The following is a 12147-nucleotide window of genomic DNA, read 5'->3' on the forward strand; positions in this document are numbered from 1 at the left end:
ACATGTATAGGCCTAGTTGTGGCAGGAGATTCTGTCCCCCATATAGACCTTTTCGCAAATACCATTGCGCAAGCGCAGACTGTTGAATGAGGTGCATTGTGGGATAGATATGGATCAAATTTGGACACCAGCTAGACCACAATGCACCTAATTCCAAGCTTTACGCGCGCGCCACAGTATTTGCGAAAAGGTACGAACTGTACAAAAAAACTTCTTCTGATAGCACCCTCTGTTGAATCCTCCTCATCAAGTCCATTTTCATGGGCGACAGAATCTCGGGCGGACAGATTTTCCTGGGACATAATCAACGACTTTGAGTGTATTTTATACGGAAATGTTGTTTGCATAATGCTAAACACAAGAGAAATTCACGCCAATCTAAGAGAAGCGTTTCTAAATTCGTTGCTCTCATGTTTTGTCAACCTTGTGGAAGTAGATTTTGGCTATATAATTTCTTCACAGACATAGGCCTAATGTTTCGGTGATTTTGTTGTTACTTAACTGCAAACTCAAAACGTTAACCAAAATTATACGGATGTGCCCATTCGTATCGATTTAGGTTACAATCTGTCAAGCTTGTAAAACGCAGTAAAGACAAAATAATATATTTCTTTAAGTGACAGTTCCTTTAGAAGCATGCTTTATGGTAGACTGGTCCCCTTTACAGTTGTTGGCTGTTTTTATGTATACACATGACCATCGGATGTAGCTGCGAATCTTAAGAACAATGAAAGCCAATGTTGAGAGTTCAAAGGTGGTTATGTGCGTTGGCTCAATAGCCGATCTCTGGCGTAATTCACGATCCTCGAAGTGTACCGTCAGATGTTCAGGCTAGCTTGATTGAGGAGGGGGGTGGATGGGGGCGCCCTTCTGCCCCATTCTGGTATGCAAAAAAGGCTGCAGAACCTCGCTAAGCAATCGTTGCATGGGGACTTGTTCCTGGTTGAACTCAATCCACACTAGGGAAGATATCGTCAAGGCAATGTCCTTAATAAGCGGCAAGAGTGTCATGAGACGGTAGACGAGCCGATAGTCCTTCGGGTGTTCTCTGTAGATGCGCTGATGCAAGGCGTCGAATGCTGTCAACTGGAGTTCTTGCAGTTCATCGGTGGCCTGGAGCGGGAGCGGGTTGGACAATGATGGACCTATATTTTTAAAACAAAAATAGAGGCCTGTTGTACTCATTTAGTTTCAACAATTTTTTTTATATTAAAACAGATTACTAAATATTAACCCTTGTCCATAATAATAATAATAGCAGTGCCGTCCTTATATTTAGCGCACATATCCGTCACTCAGTGACGCTCAATAATAATAATAATAATAACTTTCGATTTATATAGCGCCTAACAACTAACACTTAATTCTCTAAGCGCTTAAACAAATTCTTATATAGCGCATTCCACAATAACCGTATCAATGCGCTTTACCATACAGTATTTTTCCTTCAAGGTGTGTGGGACTATTACGTTTGAATTATGAGGTCTAGGCCTACTCCTTTTACATAGAACAATAATGGCTGTGGCGCAATTACTGCCAATCTAACCAGATATCGGGGCGAACCCCTTCTCTGTTCAAAAAGTGCATTGTGTTCTCTTACACGTGTTACACCAACACACGGGACCAACGGCCTTACGTCCCATCCTTTACACTATGTGGTAATGAGAGCAGACTGAACCCGCTGTCAATACACTCTCAATTGGTAAATCCTAAGCATTCAACAATCAAATGCAAAAAATCAAATTTAAAATCTTCAAATGGATTGTTCCATTACTACAATCCTTTATTTGTTAAATCCCATCCCATTTAGAGTGTACGTCTTTCCTTGGTTCGGTTCCCAGCTTTAGACAGTCGTCAACCAAAATGGATTCAAGAAAAAAACGCCCTCTGTCGGTTTATCATACTACATTACGAGTAAGAGGTGGTGACGTCTTGGACCAAGACTATAATCTCTAACCTGCGTTAAACAGAATCATTGCCTTGAGGAGTACGGCGATCCCCTTGCTGACACCAAGAGGCCGAAGGCGGTCAACCACGTTGGTGATCTGGTCATAGATGAGTACACCCTTCTCAATGCACAGCCGTCTGGTCATGATGAAGCCATCGGCAAAGAAGAGCGGTTTCTCTTTGCTCTGTTGTAGGAGCGAGGAGCGGTAGATCACATTGGTGAGAAGGATCTCCATCCACGAGTTACACAGTAGAGCCATCTGATCGCTCAGGCACAGCTTTTCGAAACCTGGATTTGGGGGCGAAATGGAAGAACCGTTATTGGTTTTCAGACACAGCCAGTCGAAACCTGGATTTGGGGGCGAAGTATGGAAGTACCGTCATTTGCTCGTACACTATGGTTTCTCCCTGTGAAATAACGTAGTCTTTGAGAGAGATGACATTTCCTCACTAAAACATTTGGAGAAAGACTTTAGGCCTGAAGCCTTTCAAGCAGGCATCTGAAAATAATATTCTTTCATCTTTTAATATCTTACAACTTCAATGACTAGTTAAGCCCAAATTGTCGCAGGTTTTTTATGCTTAAGTTGAGATACACGAAGTGAGGATACTTTTATCTTTGACAATACAACCATTTGTGTCTATTGCCTTGAAGGCTTGTGAGTAGTACGATAGGAGGCTAGACTTACCTGGAACTTTCTTGGCCCATTGTACCGTGTTGATCAGAGCTCGATCTGCCAGCTCAGCCATGATAATCATACCTGCCTTTGGGGTGACCTCTGTACTGTCCGCTCCGTGCAACCTGTACCATTCTACCAACTCTTCAGGCATGGTGATCTTCAACACTTCGGGCTCTATGTCGAGCAGTCGCGTGGAGAAGTCACAAGCTGTGTGTGGTCATGAAAGAAAATACTTTAACAAAATTAAAAATCAGCGATAAAATATTATGCGGCAGCTACTTTGCTTTTGATACCGTTTAAAGGCAATATAAAAATAAAAATTAAAATTAAAATTGAAAAAGTCCAGCCCCCTTTGGGTGAAACAAGAATCATAAAACGTAAAAGTGGACACACTCGGAAGCCTGTTTGGTTTTTTTAATTTGTAAACATGATACTGTAAACATAAAAATAGAAAAAATTGGGCCTATTCAAAATGAAACCGATTTGAATGGGGAAAATGCTATATAATGTGTGGCAATTTGGTGTCCCTTAAAAGGACATATGCCAAGTTTCTTACGATGCTGGTTCTTCTTTCTTGGGCCAGATTTGACCGGGCTGAAGTCGCGTTCGTCCGGTCGGCGTCTGTACTCCTGTCGCCCTCCTTTACACCGATTCAGTCGGACACCTAGATATCGGATGAAAAGTAACATGTATAGCAATCGCTTTACCAATTGCAGTAATATTTCTGACAGTTTTTAGACTAAAGACACACTCCAATGGACTACGTTTCGATCATGGAACTAAAGGGAACTTTGAACAGCGGTGTGCATGTCCATAAAGTCAGGTTGAAAAACAAACACATTTATGAAAACACATTACCAACTTCTTTAGATCTGTTAAGCATAAAGCATTAAACTGTTACATGGCAAAACTGTTAACATACGATGCTTAATAAACACACTCGTTATCCCCCAGAATTTGAATATTATAAGCGTTCCCGCGGTAACGACTCTCAGGTGAAAGTTCTTCATGCACACGGACATTATTTGCTCTGGGGTTTCGGCAATATCTTACAAATGCGACTACATTTCGCAGGTCAACTTAATCTACATTCATAAAATATACGATTAAAACAATCGAACTACTCTAAAAAAAAAAAAAAAATTAAAAATTAAAACAATAAAAAAAGTTATACGTTGCCTTTAATGTAAATAACCTTACATTGTAACTCCACATGCACAGTTTGAAGTCTTATTTGGCTTGATATAAGAGTGTGTATATGTTCCCTGTATAATTACCTTCAACCATCATGCCTTCTTTGATGCATTTGTTGTACCGGCATGACTGACATGTCCGCCTATTTCCATGAAGCACTTCACATTGCTGGTCCTCTGAGCAAGAGTAGGCCAACTTCCCTATATTAATTGGAGTGTAACATTTTAAAGGCACTGGACACTATTAATAGTAATGTCGTCAAAGTAGTTGTTAGCATAACATTTTACCTGGTAATGTGCAATGGAGAGCTGTTGGTAGTATAAACATTGTGAGAAACGGCTCCCTCTGAACTTGAACGTCCTTTTTGAGAAAGAGGTAATTTCTCAACTAAATAATAAAATACTTCAGCTGCCCTTTTTCGGCAGCTGCTGAGAGCACACAAATTTTTGCACCAAGGAGTGTTTTGTTTACTTTCATCATTCTCTTGCTACTTCGCTGACCAATTGAGTCAACATTTTCACAGAATTTTGTTAAATCTTTAGTACATTCTTATTTTTTTAAGTCATTTCCTGCAGGCCCTATGACTTTACAAATGACACCTGGCTCGACTGTTACTGTCTCAGAATGTATTAACAACAAATTCTCAAAGGGGTAATCCTGTGTGGGGGGGGGGTCACAAAGAGTTAAGAAAGTCTTATCTCGAGTCAGCTAGGACGGGTCACTCGTCCTAAACTTAGTACTAGCCTTAAATTGTTAGCAACTCCTAAAGAGTTCCATGGCATAGTCCTAGGACTATCTTAGTGAAATCGATCCCTAGTTATAAAAAACTTACTTTGAACAGTTCTCTTGAAGAATGCCTTACACGCCTCACATGACGCCACGCCGTAATGGTAGCCCGTTGCCAACCCTTTGCACACCACGCACAACCTCCTAGACCTCTCCTTCCTCATAGGGCCATACATCCCCGTAGAACCACCCTCTGCTTCCACAAAGCCCGTGGTGATGCTTGCCGTCTGCATTTGGTCCCTACCCGTGTCCCCTTTGAACTTTTGGGGTTAAAGTACCGCGACTTTTCTGTAGAATGACAAAAATTAAATCCAATGGGGGCGCGGTATAGACCTTTATCATGCTGTCCCCATCTTGGTCATGTTCCTCGTATCGAGTATCAATAACAAATGGTGATAGTTATTTTGTAAATAGGAACCAGACTATGTTGTTCTTCCAGCCTCAGTTTGGTATTTGATGGCTGCACCATGATAAAAAATCTACTGTCCAGTTTTCTAGGGAAAGATATTTGCATATATATATATATTATATATAAACATTACAGTCAAGTTAGTGTGGCCTTCAAGTAAAAACAATTATAAGCTTACTTATTCTTATTGTAAACATGTTATATTGATTCTGTTGCAAACTACTTTTTAAAATTGTCCTAAATACAAATTATATATTCACTGTCATTGAGGAGTACAATATAAAATAAATATCTTGTTATTGAATTGAATTTAAATGATAACTGCCCTCCCTGTCAACTTACCACGACTGTGATGTAAAACCAACAGACCAAAAGAGGTCGCGGAAGACTTCCACGCAGCCACGGTAACTGAACAGGGCCGCCAAAAAGTCCAATGGGACTCACAGCTCTGCACTGTAAACACAATGCAACAACGCTGTAAAACGCTAGAATTACACCCGAGGCGGTAAATTTCCGCGTGGAAGCGGGAGAAAAAGTCCAACGGGAACACGGCTACGATTCAAACATTGTACCTTAAAACTAGAGTTCACCAAGATTTTGAGCATAACTGTCGTGTATAATCAACTTTGCCCTGTAACCTCCTTGACATTGAGCGTCCACATCACGTCATGCAACAAAATAGCAAAATCATTGGTAACAAAAAGATAGACCCACAAAGTGGAAACTGGTTAAACTTGTTAGATAAGAGTTTGGAATTGGGGCGTGACGGTCACATGCTTGAATACTTTGAGTTGCCGTGAGCAAAGCGGTGAACCTTGTGACGCAATGTAGGTTACGGCATGGCTTACAGGCAATGGACACCTTTGGTAATTGTCAAAGACCAGTATTCTCAATTGTATTCTTACTTGTATCATAACAAGCAAACAACTACTGAACGGAGTTTGCTTAAAAAGTTTACTAATCTTGTCAATGTTGGGTTTGGGCACTGGACACTATGGTAATTACTCAAAGTAATTGTTGGCATAACAACTTACATGGTAACGAGCGATGGAGAGCTGTTGATAGTATAAACAGTGTGAGAAACGGCTACCTCTGATTTAATAGTAACGTAGTTTTAGAGAAAGAGGTGATTTGTCACTCAAATGATAAAAGACTTCATGCCTGAAGCCTTTTTTCGGCATCTGAAAGCACATAAGTGTGTGAAACAATGGTGTATTTTTTTCATTATTCTCTTGCAACTACGATGACCAATTGTCTCAAAATTTTCTATTGCATAACAATGTTGGAATACACCAAGTGAGGATACTAATCTTTGGCAATTACCAAAGGTGTCCAGAAGCATATATAAATGATGCGTTATTGAAATCAAGACTGGAATGAACGACATCTTCCAGAAATGTATACTGCGCCACTGTACTTTTAAAGGCTGAAGCCGCAGTTTCTAAAACACCACTCGACAGCTCTCCATTCGGGCAAAGTGCATTAAGATAGCCTTTGTATGTGCATTTCGCGATAGGATAGAAAACATGTACGATACGATTACTTCTTGTTCTCCTCTAACAACAATTGAACTACGGTTTATTTGATAAAAATAGTAACTATTCATAGCTTTGGACACGCGATAAATTTATGCAGGTTTTTATGATGATTTGTGATAATGCGTTCAAACTGTATTTGTACAGATTCCACCTGAATGCATTAATGCATTATTGTCAACAATTCAAACTATTTTACACATTTTGTTTTAAGTGCTCAAAACACTCAATATATATATTACAGTTTATTCAGAAGCATATGATTTCAATGTCATTTTGTAAACGATAATTTCTCACTATGTGAGTATTATTTATTTTGAATAGGAACATAAGTTTCAAGACTTTGTAACATGAGCTGAGAGGGTCCAGCACTCAGCCTTGAAGAGTACTGTCATTCGTAAACACAATGATTTGTTTGTTTGTTTGTTTGTTTGTTTGTTTGTTTGTTTGTTTGTTTGTTTGTTTGTTTGTTTGTTTGTTTGTTTGTTTGTTTGTTTGTTTGTTTGTTTGTTTGTTTGTTTGTTTGTTTGTTTGTTTGTTTGTTTGTTTGTTTGTTTGTTTGTGGACAATGAAATTTTCATTGGAACTTGGCAGAGGGCACCACGGCAAAAGCATAGGGCTGGCACCACGGCATTTGGTGTGGGTGCCATGGGTTATTGTTATGCCGAATGGGGTCGGACAGCTATAATTCCTAACGGAAACAGGCCAACTCGTACCAAGTCAACTCGTACCCAAACTGTTGTACCCAAGTCAACTCGTACCCCAGTCAACTCGTACCCAGGTCAACTCGTACCCACGTTATTTCGTTCCCAAGTCAACTCGACCCAAGTCAGCTCGTATCGTCTAAAGTTAAATGCAGAGGAGAAGTTTATATGGGTACAACCAGATCAGTCGTTTGGTCATCAGCAGTCACTCATAGATCAGCTGTCGGGTCATCATCAGCAGTCACTCATATATCAGCCGTCTGGTCATCATCATCACTCATAGATCGGCCGTCTGGAAGCTCTGCGAGCATCTTGGGGTTCCAGTGCTCGCCTGTTGTCCGGACTGTACCTGCATGATCGGTTGCAGGACCTCCTTCAGAAGTTGCTGCAGAGGGATCTGCTCCCGGATAAACTCACTCCATACCTGGCTGGCGACGGTGAGGGCGACATCCTTGATGAGCGGCATGAGCATCATGAGGTGGTAGACGAGGCGGCTGTCCCCCGGGTGATCCTGCTGGATGCGGTAGTGCAAGGCGTCCTGCACGGTGGACTGGATGTCTTGAATCTCTTGCATGGATTGTAAGGGGAGACGGTTGGACAAAGAAGGACCTGGAAGATGAATATAAGAAATGGAATTACAACTAAAGCAAGCAAGCAAACTGGATGTCCGAGCTTGGTAATGTCATCTACCCCATATACAGCTCATTTTGTCTCAAGCTAAGTATCGGGTAGACTAAAAGCCACGATCAAAGACTTGGAACCGATACTACTATTACCTGCGTTAAAGAGCATCATCGTCTTGAGTATAACCACGATGCCCTTGCTGAGTTTGAGTAGCCTGAACCGGTTGACTACATTCATGATCTGGTCGAAGATGAGCAGGGTCGTACTGGTACTCCAGTCGGGCGAGGAGTAGAGATCCTCCCGGTAAACCAGGAGACCCTTGGCGAAGTACACGATGTCGTTGCCGTCGATAAAGACCGATGTACGGTAGATCACATTGGTCAGGAGTACCTCCATCCACGAGTTACACAGCAGGGCCATCTGGTTGTTCAGGCACAGCTTGTCAAAACCTATGTCAGGATTTGTTGTTTACACAAACAGCATTATCAGTCGCAAAGATGTGGATTATTTTATTTATCTAAACACCCGTTTCGGACTGGCACTCCAGAGTTGTGCCGAACCAAACTCTGAATTAAGTACATGAAAAGTTCGACGTCTGGAACAAGGAGCGACTGGACACGCTAGAAGTCGAAAGATCGACTGTTGCAGTCGTTGGGAACGACTCTTGAGCACCTTGGTTTCACACGTTGGTCTTGTCATGAGCCAAACCCAATGTAAATGTAATATGTTTAGTTCACCTGTCTGAAACCAGCATTTATTTGGGTCGACCTAAGAGTCGCTCCTAATCTACTTGGTTCGGCGCGACTCTGGCGCGTCTGTCTGAAACGGGTGTAATTGTTATGTAAAGGGTTTCAGAATTTTTCACATAATTTTTTTATTGAGGGTAGGTCTTCACTCTGCTTACCAGGGACTTGTTTAGCCCACCGTACGGTAGTGATCAGTGCCCTGTCCGCCATCTCGGCCATTAACTTCATGGCTGGAGCTAGATCTTGGGGAAGGATTTTCCCGCCTGCGAGTTTGCGCTTTTGAATCACCTCCTCTGGTATCGTGATCTTCAAGACTTCCGGTTCGATCTCAAGAAGGCGCTCAGAAAACTCCAAAGCTAATGGAGAAATAATGAAAAGTGGTTGGTGTTGAGGCAAGAAAGTGTTGCCAATGATATACCTCCTATTATGTTATTATATAGCGCTTTATCACAGCCCTGTAGGGGCGTATCAACGTGCTCAGTATTTTGTCCTCCTGCACCGGTATAGTAGAGCTACGTTTTGATTGTGCGCTTGAGCTAGATTCTTAACCAAATTGCTTCTTAACAATTTGGGAAGGTACGGACTGTGAAGGTGGTAACCCTGTGCCAGCCACAGGGGCAGGTGGCAATGTGTTCCTGGTGGCAGTCGATTTGGGTTGGTAGCCCAAATCAGCCTAAATTGTCGCACTCACCTAGCCTTGAAGTGGCCGTCCGGTGTTCCAGGGAAACCGGTCAGCCGGAGATGCACGGTCCCCCTTGTAAGAAATTAACGTTGGCTAAATGGAGTATGTTTCAAAAATTAACGTTGGCTAAATGGAGGAAGTTTCAAAGAGGGCGCTATCGGAAGAACCTTGTACACATTCGCCTTTGGGGACCGAATCTCTGGGGGACACAGCATCTCCTGCTACACCGGCCTTGTGCGTTGGGAATTTTTGTATTTTAAATTTCAATTTGTAAAAAAAAGTTTTGTTTACCAAGGATGTGCCTTCGCTTCTTCCCGGTCGTAGCGGGAGAGAAATCATTCTCGTCGGGTCGACGTCTGTATTTCTGCCGTCCTCCTTTAGCTCGGTTAACACGAACACCTAAAAATATTTAAATTGTCATTCTGTGAAAGCGAACAATGAAGTAGTCTGTGTTTTTGTATGATCAATGAATATTAGCATTCATAACTGTTAGTGGATAAAGGGAACATGACGAAGGTAGAATGATAAAGGGGGCATTGGGCCCAGGAGTTCTCACCGTCAACCATCATACCGGCCTGGATGCATCGGTCGTATCTGCAGGCCTGGCATTTTCGACGCTTTCCCGGGCAGATTTTGCACTGTCGGTTTTCCGTGCACGAGTAGGAAATATTCTCTGAGAGTGGAAGAATAAGAACACAGTTAGGTATGATTGAAAAGCAAGGCGAGTTCGTCGTCAAGCCTGCTTCACTCCACTGCATGAGGAAAGCCTCGTCACCAATTCTCCATCTCACTCTATACTGCGCTGTCCGTTGCCAAGCAATGGCCCTGTGTGTACTTAGGTCAACTCTACATCTTTTGTTTTGTCGCCCTCTTTTTCTTGTCCAGTTGGTTGTTTTGCATGCCCATCTGTCATGCCTCCTTGCTAGATGGCCTGCCTAACCCCACTTCTTCTGATTTGATCGTCTTGATAATATCTTGATAATATCTTGACAATATCTTGATAATATCTTGATAATATCGTGATAATATCTTGACAATATCTTGATAATATCTTGATAATATCTTGATAATATCTTGATAATATCTTGATAATATCTTGACAATATCTTGATAATATCTTGATAATATCTTGATTACATCTTGACAGTATCTTGATAGTATCTTGATAACATCTTGATAATATCTTAATAATATCTTGACAATATCTTGATAATATGTTGATAATATCTTGACAATATCTTGATAATATCTTGATAATATCTTGATAATATCTTGATAATATCTTGACAATATCTTGATAATATCTTGATAATATCTTGATAATTTCTTGATAATATCTTGATAATATCCCGATCACAATGCTAAATAAGTGTAGTTTCTTTCAGTGTGAGAGCAGTATTTTTTATTATTTTATTATTACATTGAATAGTATGCTCTGATCGTCGCACTGGACACCCTTAGTTATTTTCAAAGACTAGTATTCTCACTTGGTGTATCTCAACATATGCATAAAATAACAAACCTGTGAAAATTTGAACTCGATTGGTTGTCGAAGTAGCGAGATAATAATGGAAGTAAATCACCATTCCAGAACTCATCTGAGGTCTCGAATTTAATTCAAATATTTTAGTGAGAAATTACTTCTTTCTCAAAAACTACGTTACTTCAGAGGGAGCCGTTTCTCACAACTCATCTGAGTTGTTCACATCTTGTTGAAATCATGTACAATTTAATTTCGTTTGTGATGAGATTGTCACTGGACGCCTTCGGTAATGTTGCCAGTTTTCTCACTTGTTGTATATCCCACCATCATGCTTAAAATATAATAATATGTACAAATACTCATTTTTGCTCATCGAAGTTGCAAGAGAATAATGAAAGAAAGGAAGAGACACCCTTGATGCACAAATGTGCGCTTTCAGATGCCTTAAAAGGCTTCGGGCTTGAAGTCTTTGATTGGGTGAAAAATGTCCTCAAAATCGACGTAACGCAGGAGCCATTTTCATGCTTAAGTCACTCTGAATAATTACCAATAGTGTCCAGTGCCTTTAAAAGGTTTTTTGTTTTTTTTTATATCCCGTATTCGTTTGCTCCGTACATCCTTTACATTATTTCATTTTTCATTAACTATTTTATTTATCTGTCCTTGACTGTATTTGACTTTGATAATTGAACCTAATTGTTTGCTATTCTCTATTTTTTTTCCAATATTAAAACAAATATTGATTGAATTGAGAAAACAAATTAATTGACAAAAAATTATTCGATTTTTAAAGTTTTCTTTACAAAATGAAGATGCAGAGTTTGGCACGACTTACTTTGAATTGTTCGCTTGAAGAATGCCTTGCATGCTTCACACGAAGCAACCCCGTAGTGGTATCCGGTCGCCAACCCACAACACACTACACAGCGTCGTTTGCTGTCTGCTGTCGACAACCCATCGGTGTTTTCTGTCGACAACCCATCTGTGTTGTCTGTCGACAACAGCCCGTTGGTATTTTCTGTCGACGGCACATTGGTGTCCTCTGTCGACAGCTCATCGCTGTTGTCTGTCGACAGTGGCCCATTTGTATTTTCTGTCGACATCACATCAGTGTTCTCTGTCGACAACACTTCGGTGTTGTCCGTCGGCAGCCCATCGTTGTTCTCTGTCGACAACACTTCGGTGTTCTCACAGGATGCACAGCTCACGTTGTCGTCCATGTTTCTTTCCTCCATTCTGCATGTTTATTGCCAATGTCGTGTACACTTTTATACACCCGCAGTAGAGTGAGCTGCCGAGCCTGTCTTTCAACACCCTACGGTGAAAATCCAGCAAACTCCCTCAGTTATTTAGAAAA

The 12147-nt window shown here is 41.0% G+C and overlaps 2 protein-coding genes across 2 annotated transcripts; both read right to left on the reverse strand.

Moving 5' to 3' along the window:
- Positions 1-152: 152 nt before the first annotated feature.
- Positions 153-5593, reverse strand: LOC117292882 (estrogen-related receptor gamma-like). The gene is made up of 7 exons (XM_033775049.1): positions 5359-5593; positions 4654-4895; positions 3905-4021; positions 3184-3291; positions 2637-2834; positions 1958-2236; positions 153-1145 (listed from the first exon to the last, which is right to left on the reverse strand). Exons 2-7 carry the CDS (start codon positions 4838-4840, stop codon positions 832-834), a joined length of 1203 nt encoding a protein of 400 aa, XP_033630940.1. The 5' UTR covers positions 4841-4895; positions 5359-5593; the 3' UTR covers positions 153-831.
- A 1939-nt stretch (positions 5594-7532) lies between these two features.
- LOC117292883 (steroid hormone receptor ERR2-like) lies at positions 7533-12025 on the reverse strand. The gene is made up of 6 exons (XM_033775050.1): positions 11626-12025; positions 9864-9980; positions 9599-9706; positions 8784-8981; positions 8032-8328; positions 7533-7864 (listed from the first exon to the last, which is right to left on the reverse strand). The coding sequence occupies exons 1-6, from the start codon at positions 12023-12025 to the stop codon at positions 7533-7535; spliced, it is 1452 nt and encodes a 483-aa protein (XP_033630941.1).
- Positions 12026-12147: the final 122 nt, after the last annotated feature.

The sequence above is a fragment of the Asterias rubens genome, chromosome 7, assembly GCF_902459465.1.
Source record: "Asterias rubens chromosome 7, eAstRub1.3, whole genome shotgun sequence".
In the NCBI taxonomy this organism is placed as follows: Eukaryota; Metazoa; Echinodermata; class Asteroidea; order Forcipulatida; family Asteriidae; genus Asterias; species Asterias rubens.

Bases quoted from the DNA above. Each gene is read 5' to 3' on its own strand.
- LOC117292882 (XM_033775049.1), bottom strand. From the start codon at position 4,840: ATGCAGACGGCAAGCATCACCACGGGCTTTGTGGAAGCAGAGGGTGGT. The intron at 4,022-4,653 runs GTAAGTTTTTTA...CAATTAATATAG, and splicing joins CTTCAAGAGAACTGTTCAAA to GGAAGTTGGCCTACTCTTGC. The intron at 2,237-2,636 runs GTAAGTCTAGCC...CCCCAAATCCAG, and splicing joins ATGGGCCAAGAAAGTTCCAG to GTTTCGAAAAGCTGTGCCTG.
- LOC117292883 (XM_033775050.1), bottom strand. From the start codon at position 12,025: ATGGAGGAAAGAAACATGGACGACAACGTGAGCTGTGCATCCTGTGAG. The intron at 8,982-9,598 runs GTAAACAAAACT...TTTCTCCATTAG, and splicing joins GAAGCGAAGGCACATCCTTG to CTTTGGAGTTTTCTGAGCGC. The intron at 7,865-8,031 runs GTAATAGTAGTA...TTCATCTTCCAG, and splicing joins GATGATGCTCTTTAACGCAG to GTCCTTCTTTGTCCAACCGT.